This window comes from Seriola dumerili, unplaced genomic scaffold (genome assembly GCF_002260705.1).
Source record: "Seriola dumerili isolate Sdu_G_001 unplaced genomic scaffold, Sdu_1.0 BDQW01000073.1, whole genome shotgun sequence".
Lineage (NCBI taxonomy): Eukaryota > Metazoa > Chordata > Actinopteri > Carangiformes > Carangidae > Seriola > Seriola dumerili.
Genome location: NW_019174328.1, coordinates 7510446 through 7525687, shown reverse-complemented (window position 1 = coordinate 7525687; position 15242 = coordinate 7510446). Strand labels below are relative to the sequence as shown.

The 15242-nt window shown below is 40.2% G+C and overlaps 1 protein-coding gene and 1 long non-coding RNA gene across 2 annotated transcripts; both read left to right on the top strand.

Annotated features, from left to right (window-relative positions):
• Positions 1-268: 268 nt before the first annotated feature.
• Positions 269-5311, top strand: LOC111220742. Its single transcript, XR_002665064.1, has 4 exons — positions 269-360; positions 472-574; positions 3216-3312; positions 5279-5311. It is a non-coding gene; the product is annotated as an uncharacterized LOC111220742 (long non-coding RNA).
• Positions 5312-7670: 2359 nt separating this feature from the next.
• t (T brachyury transcription factor) lies at positions 7671-10257 on the top strand. Its single transcript, XM_022743906.1, has 8 exons — positions 7671-7876; positions 7981-8245; positions 8396-8530; positions 8749-8810; positions 8901-8962; positions 9077-9253; positions 9621-9753; positions 9987-10257. Exons 1-8 carry the CDS (start codon positions 7671-7673, stop codon positions 10255-10257), a joined length of 1311 nt encoding a protein of 436 aa, XP_022599627.1.
• The last annotated feature ends 4985 nt before the right edge of the window (positions 10258-15242 follow it).

Genomic DNA, 15242 nt, shown 5'->3' with positions numbered 1-15242 from the left:
GTCTGTCTGCCTCTTTCTCTTTTCCTCTGTACTCAGAAACAAAAGAAGTTGGCTTTCTCCAAGCTGCAGCACAATGACTCATACCTGAAGTCCCTCCCCAAAACCAGTTATCACCTGGTAGGTTGCAACACTGATAGCAAAAAAAAACACCTGACTTTTGATTCACGCTCAATCCCTCTTCTGTTATGTTTCATCTTCTGTCACTGCATCTCTTTTCTGAGATCTTTGACCTCCAGAGGCAGTTAGCTGAGCGTGGACATATGAAAACCCACCACGACTTGGAGGACTTTTATAGGTGCATCAAGTATGACGGTCATCCATCACAGCTACAGAGAAGTCTGCAGGACATCAGGAGAAAGAGTTAAGTCTCAGATCCATAAACTATACTGTTGGTTTTCTTTGTCCTTGCTCAACAGTATGTGGAAAAACACTGTATGTGACTACGTACATATGTTGATGTGATGTTAACAGTGCTGGAAAGCAGGTCCGCAGCTGACTTTCAGGACAAGACTTCAGAAAAACACCCCTGCACTGCTGAAGATAGAGGACACGAGGATGACGTTTGCCACTCCAGGTTGTGACGACCTAAGTTCCAATAAGTAATGTGTCATTTGTTTACCAGATTAAGTATTGACCACCGTCAACATGCTTTAATTTTACCTTCTGTTAAACATATTCCAGTGGAAACTTTTACTAAGTAGGTTCTACGGAATAATTTTAGCCAAAACAAACATAAACATATTTGAAATAATCACCACCACTGCTTCTTTCATCATATAAAAACCTATAAGTTCACAGTTTAGATGTTCTCCTGCCACCAACATGTTTTTTTTTTTAGATAGAGTGAAAAGCTTATATCTGAGAACCTACAGTAGGTTTATGGTTTAATGTTTCAAAAGGTAGAGTCGGTATTGGTGGTCAGCTGGCAGAGGCCCTTGGTCTAAAGCTGTGAGTCCTCTGGATCTTTGTTTGCACTGCCTTCAAGAACAAACACAGACTCCACTGCAGGCTTGTTTAGTGCGGACCCTCCTGCAGGAGAGAGCTGATTACTCACGTAGAAGTGAGATGACCAAACACAATCCGACCCCTCTGTTGTGGAGACTCACCACCTCGGACGGCCGCTCCGACTCCTGCAAACATCATCCTGGGGGAAAATGTCGTAATTATGTCCACTACAAAAGAGATATAGCAATTGGGCCGGTGGTGTCACTTCATGCCAGCGCTGCGAGCAGATGTTGAAATGTTTGGAGAGTTTCTTCTCTTTTAAAGCTTTATGGGCTTCCAGGCAAACAGTGCTCCATTTACCAGAAGTGACAGAGATAATCTGAGAGCCTGTTAGACTTTCAGTTGTATTGTGGTTCCGCTCATCATTAGTTATGTAAGTTTTGGGGAACTTTCGCTTCAGACACTTCAACTAACTTTGTCTTTTAGTTTTTACACAGTTGAACCACCGCTAATTTCTTACTTCAACTGACCCTACTAGCTCAATTTTTCACCAACATTTCAACTTCTCACGGTGCTTGAACTCGCAGCACTTTCAGTTCGTCTGACATTTCAGCTTCACTCAGTGGTTTACGCCTAAACTGCCATTTCAACTTCCAACAATTTCATTTCAGCTACCACTTCAACTACCACTCCAACTGTTCCACTATTTCAACTATTTTTAATGTCTCAAATGCTAAATTGCTAAATTTCAGCAGTGAGTGCACACAAACCTTTTCCAAATTTAACTTCTTCTAGTTGAAGCTAGATACCTTGAAAGCACATAGAACATTGATTTAAGTATATTTTACATTAGAAAACTCCTTTATTCTATACCACTGTTTTTGCTTTTAAAAACATTAATCTCCTAGGACTGTTTCTCAGATCCACTGCATCTGTCCATATCACCCTCACTGTCCTTTGTGTTTACATGTTGTGAATGTGTAACAGAACAGTGTTATACTGTTGTTAATTAGGGCTGAACTCTGTTTAGTAGGAGCATGTATGTTGTTAGTACGAAGCTGCCACCGTGAAGCAGCACGTTGGCTTGGGGACATTAGGAGCTTGGTAAGAAGGCGGGTGAAGGCCTGCGCTGACAAGTCTTCCATCAGTGTGAAATCTCACCGCTCCACAGACAAACATGGCGAGACAGCAGCGCCCACCCCCCACCCCGCAAACCAGGCCTGCCTTGTGCCATAAGCACATTCCCCGCATCCATGAGAAATACCCAAAATAAAAGCAATTAGAACTGAATCCAAAATATGGACTCGGCAAAGTCCTTGGTTTTTTTTTTTTTTTTTAAGTAATGAGCCAATTTATCCAATCTGTCCTGCTTTGTGGCTATTTATATGTTTGTTATTAGCTGCTCTGATTTATTGGACAGTTGAGGCAGTAATTTGCTATCTTTGTGGCCATCTGGTCATGGTCTCTTCAACATGTTGAATTTCACAAGTGTGCAGTACAGATCTGCAAAATTAGATTGACCAGAACATACCGTGTCTATTGCTATAAATTGACCTCGATGAGTGGAAAACGTACATAAGACAGGGCCGGTCCCGCTGCCTCTTATTTTTCTAGCATCCATACTAGGCAACAGTTTTTAATGCGTTATTGGAATTTTTCATTTTCAAGTTTCCACTGCGTCACCTGTCAACACCTCATCACTAATGTTGTACATATATGAGTGCACAGGTCCACATCCTCCTTCCTCCGCCTGCGTCCTGTGCAGCTCGTGGGGTTTGTATAGATCTGTTACCTGCTGCACTGTCCTGTGAGTAAACGCTGCCTTGCTCAGGAGTCCTCCCTGGAGCCAGTTTGCACCCAGCAGACAAAGTGTGTTGTCACCCGAGTGCGCAGTGTTATCGGGTGTGAGCAGCACCGCACTATGGCTACTCTTGAGAAGTAGCACACCATTAGGAATATATTAACAACTCGACATTTTGTGTTCAGGTCACACATCACAGCAGCAAGCAGGCTGATAAAGATGTTTTTACACATTTGTAAAGGGGTGACAGTTTTTTGTTTTGTTTTCAATCATTATCTATTGGGTTAGGGTATGATTTCCTGCAGTTGGCCTTTTGTTCTTCCAGCTTTAACACTGACTCATTTCAAATGTGTGTGTGTGTGTGTATGTGTATGTGTATGTGTATGTGTGTGTGTGTGTGTGTGTGTGTGTGTGTGTGTGTGTGTGCGTGTGTGCGTGTGTGCGTGTGTGCGTGTGTGTGTGTGTGTAGATTATTAGAGCGAGGGTCTGGTTCAGGGGAGAGTTCGGCAGAGCTGATCTTCAGGGGCAGCCGGGAGAAGGATGCAATAGAGGAAATGTTTCCCAAGGTTAGTGTCAAAACCACAGGAGCAGTAATCCAACTTAACAAGGGCAGTGAGAGGCAAACGCACCTGGAGCAGTGATCACCCAACACGCATAAACTCACCCCCATAGAATACACTCAGCAGTGAGACTGTGGGATTAATAATATATTTTCTTTGTGTCAATTTTAGCCCTCCTTTCAGTTCTTCAGTTTTCTCCCATAATTCATAATTTCCTCAACAAGGAAAATACGAATTAGCTTATCTTAGCTTAGCATAAAGACTAATAAAGAATAATAAGAGGTGATAGAGGCATACAGAGCACAACTGCAAATCTTTACAGTGATAGCAGAGATCAGGGGAGAGGCTGGTGAAGAGAAAAAGAGAAAAGCAAGAACATTGGAGATGAGGTTATGCTCAGGTGCTGAGATGAGCATACACGGACGAGCACGCAGGACTCATTTTTCTCTCACCTCTGTGTCGAACTGGGCCCGAGCAAACAGAGGACGAGCCTGGATGGAGGGAGAGCCGGGGAAGGTAAACAGTGGTCAGACAAGACCGGTCAAAGCATTACTCACCGCAGCTTTGTGTTGACATCTCAGATGCACCGCTGCTGGAGAGGCCTGTCACCCCATATTGACATCCTCGGGGTGTCAATCCAAGCTTCAGGCTGTGAGTGTTTGTGAGGCACCTATAGTGCGGACATATATATGCGTGGGAACTGATGTTAGGAGACCACAACCACCATCCTTTCGTAATGTATTGAGCTGGTTATATCTGATAAGTAAGGTATTTTTGTTTTTCATGTGTTATAATTTGGCTATTTTTCAATTATGTGACTGATAGTTTAATTGTCCTGAAGCAGGGTCGCCTCTTCACTTAATCACTGAATGAATACATTTAAAGTAGAAAGTGTTGCAAAGATCAAGACTATCAGTTCTTGTCTGTGTTAGGCCACCAGTCTGCCTTTGTTTCCCTAATGTTTACATGGAGGGAAACAATTCAGTAACTCTGCAACGTCCTATTGATCCTTACAAAACAGCACCAGGCAGGTGTTAGTTCTACGCTATGGTCATTTATATGGTAATTTTTTTAGGTCACGTTTTATTACATTCATGTTTTTCATGTATTTAATGCTTATGTGATGAGTGTTTCCACATCTTTGAGCCCATTTATTACAATTTATGCCGACTGTTTCCCAAAGTGCTTTAGATATTTAATTTTTTCACAATTTGAAGGTTGCCACATGCTTTCCCTTTAGGTCATTATGAAAATCAGTAGGGACTTGAAACATGTTTTTCTTAGGTAATACATAGGTAATAAATCCTAATAAATACAAAGCATAAATGTCCCTGGTACAGCCAAAGGTACTTTGTTGTTAACTAGAAAAAGTTTTCAAAGCAATCTACACTAATAAACTACGTTATCATGCAACAGTGTCAAACTACACATACAAGTGAAGGACAAGTTGACAGTAACATCATAACTTTAGCAAATTTGTGTCTCATAAAGTTGATTTTCAAACATCCAGTTGTGAAAATGGTTTGCAGGAAAGTCAAATGATTTGTAATAAATGGGTCAAAATGTGCAAAAACACTTTTATGGTCCTTTTAACTTTTAAAAAGAAGCAAAGTGAATACATACTTGAATGTGTTTATTTGACTTGCACCTGCATTTTATTGTTGGGGGTTGGAGGAATGGGCTCAGAGATCTATACTACCATATAGAGCAGTAACATGAAGTCACAGTGCTGCAGTCTCACATCAGGAAGTGGCCAAGTGTGACAGTTAGCGCTGGGTGGGGTGTTGGAGGAGGAGAAAAGGTGCCAAATGGGACACTAGGACTGTGGGAAATAACACTGGCTATGACACCTCTGACTTTTACACCATGGTTATCTCAGCTGATACACAAGGCCGGGGATGTCTCTTTTTAAATTACTAAATGATTAATGGACAAGGAAATGATGAATGAATGTAATATGTGCCACCCATAGATGAAAGTCCCCGCATTTGCAACACTACAGCCGAACATTATGAGGAACTTCCAAAGCAAGATGCCTGATTTGGTAGGTCAGCCATTAATGTTGCCTCTTTTAGTTACACTGTGTGGTACCTCAGCACAGGACAGCGGGAGAATACGCTCATATTTACTACTTTCTCAAACCAGATTATTCCTGAGATTCCTGAGAAGAGCAAGAAAACAGAGATTTACTTGAGACGGCTGAGACAAATGCATGATCTTTGCTTAAGCAACGTGGCGTTCTCCAAAAGGTTGGTAATGAAGTAAACAGACAGAAACACAAAGAAAATGATGCACAGACATTGAGAATTTGACCTTTTTCTATGAGTTCAAATTTGGTTTTGAAGTAACGTTCAGGCCCGGTAAGGAGACAGGAGATCAGAAGCGTATTCAAGAAGTCTTTTAACTGCTCTTTAAACTGAAAGGGGTTTGTTTTTCTCTGCTTGCTGTGAACTCTGGTCCAGACTGTTGGATAGAGAGTCAGACTTGCTGTGCTGGCAGGAGGAACGAGGCGTCCAAGATTTGGTTAGTAACACAAACCAGCCACAACACAACACAGCACAACACCACAGAGCTCTATGGAAGCTAACACGTAGCTGTCACACACTATCTGCCTTTAACGTTTGTTAGGTTTTTTTTCCCTATTTTTTTTTTTTTTAATAAAGAATCCTTCATGGCACCAGGTCACACTGAATAGAATTACAGGCATACAGTGGTTATTTGTGAACATGACACTGCTGCACATATAAATCAAGTTTATATGTTATTCCATTCTTGTTCTTCCATAGATGCTTCCAGGCCTTAACTCCAAACAAGGGAAGACAAGACAAACCAACCAGCCACCTCTCCGCTCTCTGAACCAATCAGCAAGTGTCCACAATGACCGACCTTCATGTCCCCAACAGCTGAGCAGAACGACCTCAGCCAGGTGCATGAACACAAATAAGCAAAATCTTTTTTTTCTTTTCTTTTTTTTTTCATTTGTTTGTTTGAGACAAAAGACTGATTGTCACTTGACATGCTTCATGACTGGGTGTTTTCTTGGCAGCCACCGGTGTTTTGAGACCACTGAGGTTTTGGACACAGCAGTGCGCTGCCGTAAAACACCTGAGCCCTTATCCATCGAAGATGTGTGTCAACAAAATCACATACAGGTAAAATTATTTCTCAGACTGAAGTCATTTTATTTTAAAGACTGTGTTGTCTTTTAAAAGATTATTTTCTGTTCTCACTCTAGATAATTGACCGAGGGTTTAAATTGTGGAGAAATTATACAGAAAACACAGATCACTGAGGATATCACCAACTCTTTACAGGGCATATGTGTAGTGTTTTGTCCATGTCACATTGGTTAACTTACTTTTATACTGTCATACACCAGCATTACATAACAACAATACAATAATGTATTATAGTTAAATAATCATTTTCAATGATTTTCATGTGTTAGTTATTTCATTTATTTTAGTCATATATGAAATAAAGACCTATTAAATGTGTAGATTTTCTGAAATAAAAGTGATGTAATAAGAATCAGTGATGATGATTTATAGCAGCAGCTTGTTTTATTTAGTGACACTTAAATAACTGTTTGTTTGAAATAAAATTATTTAATCATAAGGCTGACTCCCCACACTTATGTTTCATTTTTTATTGTTATCAAAAAAAAAATCCCATGAAGAGACCAAACCCAAGAATGTGTTTGTGTTAAAAAATCTCAGTGATTTCTTTAAACAGCTGGGCACTGTAGTTTTTACCAAACCTTACACAAACAGGAGTAAATTGTTTATTAGTTGGTGACTATTTTTAGCTGTTGATCAACAGGCACATGTCACCTTGTACTAACAGATGTGTTTTTAATCATTTTTGGAAAACAATGGAGCTGCTCGGACAAAAAGAAACGAGCTGGTTAAAGCTAAATTAGAAACACATCTGGACTCAAATCTAAGCCTTGTGGGACTGAGGACCAGCCACGGCCCGCCGGCCAGTGGTTTAATTTCTGTAGGTGTGGCTTTGATCTTGAAGTGTCAACATTTACAGGTTGATGTAATAAAGTAGGCTAAACTTCTTTATTCAAAACGCTGTCATCCTGTGGACCTCAATGATATGGCCGCTCCCAGCCAATCAGTGACAAGCCCGCAAAGATCAAAGAGGAGATGAACCAACCACCTCTGCTCCAAACACCCGTCCTGAGATGGAGCGTCTCTTCAGCCTATATATTCGGGAGCTGTTCGTGACGTTCAGCGTCCTGACATAAACGTTGTCTTTGTGGAGACACAAGAAGAAGAAAGATATTCCGGAGAAGATTTAATATTTTCAGTAAGCACTGAGATTACAACTATTTAGCCCTGGAGCTGTTGGACAGAATGGCCGCAGGCGCTGGCGAGTGCCCCGGAAAGGCCGGTCAGTACCGGGTGGATCACCTCCTCAGTGCGGTGGAGAGCGAGCTGCAGGCCGGCAGCGAGAAGGGCGACCCCACGGAGAGGGAGCTGAAAGTCTCCCTGGATGAGAGCGAGCTTTGGCAAAAATTTAAGGACCTTACAAATGAAATGATAGTGACAAAGAATGGCAGGTGAGCTTAACTGTGCACAGAGTATTTAATAACTAGCCAGAAATATTAAACACCGCACTTTTAAAGCTAATAAATGTACTTCTTTTATTATTCTTTTCATCAAGGCGTATGTTTCCCGTGCTGAAAGTGAATGTGTCTGGATTGGACCCGAACGCCATGTATTCGTTTTTGCTGGACTTTGTATCTGCGGACAACCACAGGTGGAAATATGTGAACGGGGAGTGGGTCCCCGGAGGAAAACCCGAGCCTCAAACTCCCAGCTGTGTGTACATCCACCCGGACTCTCCAAACTTCGGAGCGCACTGGATGAAAGCGCCAGTCTCCTTTAGTAAAGTCAAACTCACCAATAAACTCAACGGAGGAGGTCAGGTAAGGAGACATGTTCGATATTGTATTTTTCTTTGTCTTTCAACGTATTTTTCATGTTTTTTCCTCTTACAAATTCATGCTTTAATTTTGAAATAAAATCAAAACTTGGTCACATAAAATTACCATCTTTACTATGTGTTTTTTTTTCAGATAATGTTAAATTCCTTACACAAATACGAGCCACGCATCCATATAGTGCGCGTGGGAGGCCCAAGGAGGATGATCACCAGCCACTCTTTCCCAGAGACACAGTTCATTGCAGTGACTGCATACCAAAACGAAGAGGTTGGAAATAAAATATTTCAAAATAACACAAGTGAATAAAAATGAATAATATAAAAAAATTAACAATGTTTATATGTTAATAATGTTTCTTGTATGCGCGTAAAATGTATGCGTAATTTACGCATGGTATTTACGCACGCTTAGGTTTATCTTCTGTGATTTTACTGTTACCAAAACTCAATCCTAATTATTTTTTGTTGTTTATTTTTGGGTTTTAGATAACTTCTCTTAAAATAAAGTACAATCCCTTTGCCAAGGCCTTCCTGGATGCAAAGGAGAGGTAAGAAAACTTGTAAAGTGTCTTCAAGATGGGAAAAAGTTCAGTCCAACAGTATGTCTGGTAGAAAGTAATGAATTTTTAATCTTGCAGAAGTGATAACAAAGACATCAGAGAAGATGCCAATGAAAACCAACAGTCAACTTACTCTCAATGTGAGTATATGCCAGTATTTATTTCTAATTTATCCAGTTTCATGTCAGACTGGTAATTTACTGTGTATGGTGCCCAAATGGTCCCATCATGTCTATTCTCTTCTGTGGAGCCAGTAGGTGGCTGGTTTATTCCTGGCACAAGCTCCCTCTGCCCTCCTGCCAGTCCTCACAGTCAGTTTGGGAGCCCCATCACCCTCTCTTCTTCCCACGGCTGCGAGCGCTACTCCACCCTGAGGAACCACCGCTCTGCCCCCTACACCAGCCCGTACGCCCATCGGACCAACTCACCCAGTGAGTGCCCTCCTCCACCTTTTACCTTCATACATCCAGGAATTACACCACTTCCTTTCCGGCTATTAACAAGAAACTCAAACAAATGTTGTTCAGCGAGGAATGTTTTGCATTCCTCTGGCTTTTGTGTGAGTGGAGCCACAGAGCTGTAAATGGCCGTGTTTCAGACGGGGAATGTATGGGCAGAAGATTCACACCTTTAAGTGTCATACTGATATCAGAGGGACAAGTCCTGAATAATACTGAGAAAACAACAGGTTTAGTGAGAAAACAACAGGTTAAGTGATAAAGGATTTGATTTCTTACAAACTATATTTGAAACCATGTGACCTGTGTACCTCATCAACCCCTGTGCTTCTGTTTGTAGCTGGTTACTCCGATAACTCCTCAGCCTGTCTGTCGATGCTATCAAACCACGATAACTGGTCCAGTCTGCAGATGCCAACACACTCCAGCATGATGCCCATGGCCCACAATTCCAACTCTGGTACCAACTCTAGGTTTGTGTTGTTTCCTTTCGTTTATTTTTATTACATCTGCTCAGAAACATGAAGAAGATGATGGAGACAGAGAAAAGTACTAAATTAGAAAAAATGTACTTAATCTCACATACAAGTATTGTAATGTGTATTGTATAAATATATCTTAAAGATTTAACACAGTGCAAAAAATAACGTCTAAAACAACCTAAGAGGAGGTGAGTAAGAAGTTTTCTTTCCATCTCTCTGTACAGTCAGTACACCAGCCTGTGGTCTGTGAGTAACTCGCCCCTGACTCCTGTGTCCCAGAATGGAGGGATAAACAACAGCCTGAGCTCCCAATTCCTTCGAGGGTCCAGCAGCCACTACCAAGGCCTGTCTCACTCAGTCACAGCGCCCTCCTCTGGCTCTCCCATGTACGACAGCGGCACAGCCACAGAGGTGCATGACACAGCTCAGTACGACACCTCCCCACAGGGGAGACTACCCTCAGCCTGGACCCCTATTACACCTCCATCCCTCTGATGGAAGGGTCTCTGCAAGCTGAGAAAGAGACGGCCATGAAGTGTTGTCTGCGGGATGTTTGATCTGATGTGACTTAAAGGAAAAATCAACCCCAAATTAAATAGGTTTTATTTGTTTGCAAATCTTAAAATTCACAGACTGGCTGCTCTCAGGAGTTTGAATTAATCCAAGAATTTTTCACTTTTCATTTGGTACAAATAGAATTCAACAGAGACTTTGAGTTTTTGAACTCAACCTTTAAATTTTACTTTGTAATGTAATGTTTCTATAAATTACCTTCATGACCTATATGTTTTATAACTCTAACAACAACAAAATTAATGTTTATTTTCATGTTTGGTTGATTTTCCCTCAGGTTCACCAGATGCTTTTGTTCAGCATAGCAGGAAAAAGTAAATTTTAATGTTTGTCACCAAAAATCATTTTTAACCTGCTTATATTAAGCGTAAGTCCATGATATTCACAGCAGTAAGCAAAAACTGTACAGCTGAAAATTGTTTATAGTGTAAATGAGAAAACAAACAAGTTTTACATGTAAATAGATAAATGAAGCTTTTTTACTACAGTGATGCTGTTTGAGCTTTACGTTCCAGATTCTTTTAAAAATGAAATGAAAAGGAGGAGTAAATGGCAATATTCTGCTATGCAGATGATGCAGAACTTTCCATGTCGTTAAAAAAACATATCCAGGTCTCTCAGGTGGCTGTTTTTGAGGCCTTGAACATGACAATAAAAACTTGAATGTGCTTTACTTCCTGTTGCTCGTTGCTCACTAACACTGCTCTTTGTGTTGTTTTTTAAGTTGTTGCACTTTGGTCGCAGTGCCCTTTTCTTTTTCTATATAGTAGAAACAATGCCACCATGGGAAATTCCTCAGTGGGCATGTTTAAAAATATCTACACAAGTGATTTGTAAAGTCAGGTTCAGGGACGTCCAGGATTTCTTCAAATTAAGTGGGGTCCCCAGCAACATAAAGGGCAGTGTGATCTGAGTGTTCTTTGGTTCCTTGGAAGAAAAAACTGGGTCAGTGGTCTAATTGGTCTTTATAAAATTTTCATCATTTCCACAGAAGTCACTCAATGTAAAGTCCAGCAACAAATAAGTTGAATATCTAACCTACACCACCAAAACTTTAAAAGGCCCACTCTTAAATATCATCTAAAACTCATCCCAAAATCCCATTCCTCTCCTTCCTGTGCTCAGTGTCTTTGTCATGCACATTCAGTGAGATGTTTGTGATTTAATGGCTGTACTGCTGATGCTTTCCTCCCCAACAGCTGCTGAAAAGAGCAAAATTAATAGAACATAATTAGAAAAATGCACTTTAAAACTTTAATGAATGAAATGCATTTTATTTTTCAGTGACGTTACTTTCAAAATATGCAGTGGAAGTGTCAGCTAACTCAGCTCATCCTCCTGCTCCCTTCTTTGAGAGTAGAGCAGTAGAGACGGAGTGTTTTGCACACATGGGTGAGGAATTACATCCGTGTACATCTGAAAGAGGGGTTGGACTGCTGGGACTGTATGGACTGTGTGTGGATGTCAGGGTGAGAAACCCCAGAGATCAACACTCAACTTTAACCCTTTCACCCTGTTCCCATTCACATCTCCCTGACATGAGGGCAGTGTTCTCCTAGAGGATAGAATTTCAAAAACACTAAATAAAATATAACTTGAAGCCTTTGGTCAAGGATAAATAAGATTTATAGTGTTTTCAAAACAATGTATTACTTATCAAAATTGCAGAACTACACGCTGTTCGATCCCCCTTTAAGTATGCATGGCGCTTTTTAGCACCATCCTGTCATAGTGCAAGCCAAGACATGCAATTTGTCAGTTAGGTGTGAAAAATGTATTAAGTCATGTCAGTGAAGGCATGACATGAAAAATGACCTTAGTGTGTTGTTTGTGTTTGACCTACCTGATTGATCTGAAATTTCTATCATATACATTTTTACATAATTTATATTCTATATATACATGTATATACTGTGCATATATATCATAATTGGCACAAACAATTCAACTTCTTCTTCAGGCATTTACATGCAATAACAGATATTTGTTGTTTCCACAATCCTTGATCTAGGCACTATTCCTTTTTTTACCCCAGTCCATAAAACTGTGATCATGGCCCCTTGACTATGGGGATATGCATTCCTGGTGCAGTCCCCGGTCATCGTCTTACCCCCACCCTCTTGCTTCTCTCAGATGAAGCTTTTTGTAAATTTCATTAAATCTGAAATCAAATTTTTTCTCACCCATAATCAGACAATGGGGAATGTTGTTCACAATGGTATGGGAATCATTGAAGGCATTCTTGATGGGGCAGGTTATCTTTTATTACACAATGTGAAAGAACTTAAAATGCTTAAGCAGCTGACAGATGATATTTTGAAAGTAGATATAAGGTACATTCAGCCTTGGATGGACATACTTAAACAATGTTTGACACTTCAAATGGAGCTCAATCTGCTCTCGACTTGCCAAGCAGAAAATCTTTACGTCTAGACATGGCTCCAATGAACAACAGTATAGGTTTCATTTGTTTAGAAATCAAATTTCTCCCCTCAATCATTTCAGCAGACCAAACAGGCTTCATCAAGAATCAGTGTTAATTCTTAAATATCAGACGTATTCCAAGTATCCTTTTTTTATCATTATCCATCTGACACACTAGAGATTTTAGGTGATGCTGAGAAAGCTTTCTATTGGGTTAGGGTTGGGTGGGATTATCTGGCCCAAAGTTTGTATCCTTATAGACAAGTAGTATCACTTTATGCAGATGATCTGCCATTATACCTTTCATATCTTCTCTCAAGTATATTAAATTTGACAAAATTTCCAACTAAAAAAATTGACCCTCAAAAAAAAGAATTATTGCCAATCAACATATCTGCAAAAAACTCCTTTAATTCTCTTTCTCCTTTTAAACAACCAACAATCAACACAAAAAGGCAAAATATCTGGGAATCTGGATTACACATAACTATAAAGACCTCTGCAAAGATAACTCCTTGCCACTGATAAGTGGTCTGAAACAGGACATTAATCATTAGGACTTGCTGCCCCTTTCTCATAGTAGAAGTTCTTAAGGTCTATAGCTATCAACCTTTGTCTGGAACAAAAAAGTCCCATGCATACAGGAATGCATAATACAAATGCCTTCCATTTTTTTTGGTACTCCTTAATTTTTTGGTTTCATTATTGAGTGGCCAACAGGCCGGGGCTAGCTGGTTAAAATGCTAACTTCAGTGGAAGACGTGATAGAGATGTGATAACATTGCTGTTGCTTTCCACCACTGCAGACAACTATTGGCAACTAAAGGAATGAAGTTTGATGCTGAACTTGCAGTGTTTCTTCTAGATTGGTAAGTAAACAGCTGTTAACGATCGTTATGTAGCAATAACAAAACTTACAAATAGCTCCTTTAAGAGTGAGATTCTTTTATTACAGGACCTCTACGTAGACAATAATTTTGCCTCTTTTGAGGAACTAGGAACTTTTTTTCAGAGCCTCACGTTCCGACTGCTTCCCCCTATATCTGCCCATGTCTCTGTTAGATGTCCAAGCTAGGAAATTATATAAAGCAGATTATAGGTAGGACATACAACTTTCTTAATCTATACGAAGACGGCTTGAATGAAATAATTCCAGATGTAATTTGGCAGAGAATTATCCATAGGATCTACTCATCATCCATTTGTCAACGGTATGCTGTTGTAAAATTACAAGATAGTACACTGTCTTCACAGGTCAAAGGTCAGATTGTTTAGAATTAGAAGAGACTTAGATTCTACATGTGACAGATGCAAGCAAGCCCCTGCAAGCGTATTACACCACGACACCAGTTCTGTCGGTGAATTTTCAATACTTTGTCTAAAATACTAAACGAGCCATTAGATATATCACCTCTTATTGCTTCATTTGGTGTTGCACCACACGGTGTGCATCTAAATAATCATAAGTACAACATACTGGCCTTCTGCACTTTGCTGGCCTGGTGGCTCATACTGTTCAGATGGAAAGACTCAATTCAGGGAAAGATAGTCTCTGAATGTTTCAGGACAGTTTCCCATCTTTGCATCAACTGAAACTCTTTTCTCTCCACCCTCATAAAACATGTGAATATTCTTCAGTATCCACTAACAGCCAGGGATCCACCCATCAAGCATCTTTCACTGAGGCAATAACTGTGTCATCTGTATGTCCAGTGTACCATAGAGCTATTTATAGTAAACAGGACGAAATGCACAAAATAATTACTTATAAATTATGGACAATTCCTGGTTTGAAGTAAACTGCTGTGCTGTCTCCCCTGCCACAGGAATGACATCATGCTGGAGATATTCATGTATCACTCTGTGGTGTTGCTGATGGTGGACCTTATGTGACCTCAAGGGTAAGTGATCAAGTCATTTACAGCTTATCCAGCTCCTTTCCTAACAGAACATCATAATATGAGGCAGCCCATGTCTCCCTTCCATGTTATTGATGATGAAGCCCACCAGGTGCCATATGGTTATTTCACAATAACTCTGATGATCCACTGACTTTTCATCTAGCACCATCATCACATCAATATTTCAGTCTGTCCAGGACTCTGATTTATGACTAAATATCTGCAGAACTAATGACATTCCCATTAAGTTCAGCTACGCTCAGAGAGTAAACATAATGAGATTTTCTTTTCCTCCTCACTGAAATTATGACATTTGTCTAATCTTTTCTTTTAACTCTTTTGGTTTGTGTTTGCATTTTCATCAATGTGCTAATACAACAAGTGAAACCTTTAATAGCACAACACAATGTTACTTGAAGAGAAAACTCAACAACATTACCCTGTGTAGAGCATATGGCGTTTGAATATCCAGACATGCAGTGTGACACAAAGTGCAGAGCAGTTCAGCTGAGAAAGTGTAAAGAAAGGCATTATGGCTGAAGTGACTTGAGGTCAGTCAACAGCACAAGAGCCCATTCAGTC

Excerpts from the sequence above, each read along its gene's own strand:
- t (XM_022743906.1), top strand. The coding sequence starts at position 7,671 with ATGGCCGCAGGCGCTGGCGAGTGCCCCGGAAAGGCCGGTCAGTACCGG. Across the intron at positions 8,246-8,395 it reads AACTCAACGGAGGAGGTCAG|ATAATGTTAAATTCCTTACA; the intron begins GTAAGGAGACAT and ends TTTTTTTTTCAG. Across the intron at positions 9,254-9,620 it reads CCATCGGACCAACTCACCCA|CTGGTTACTCCGATAACTCC; the intron begins GTGAGTGCCCTC and ends TTCTGTTTGTAG.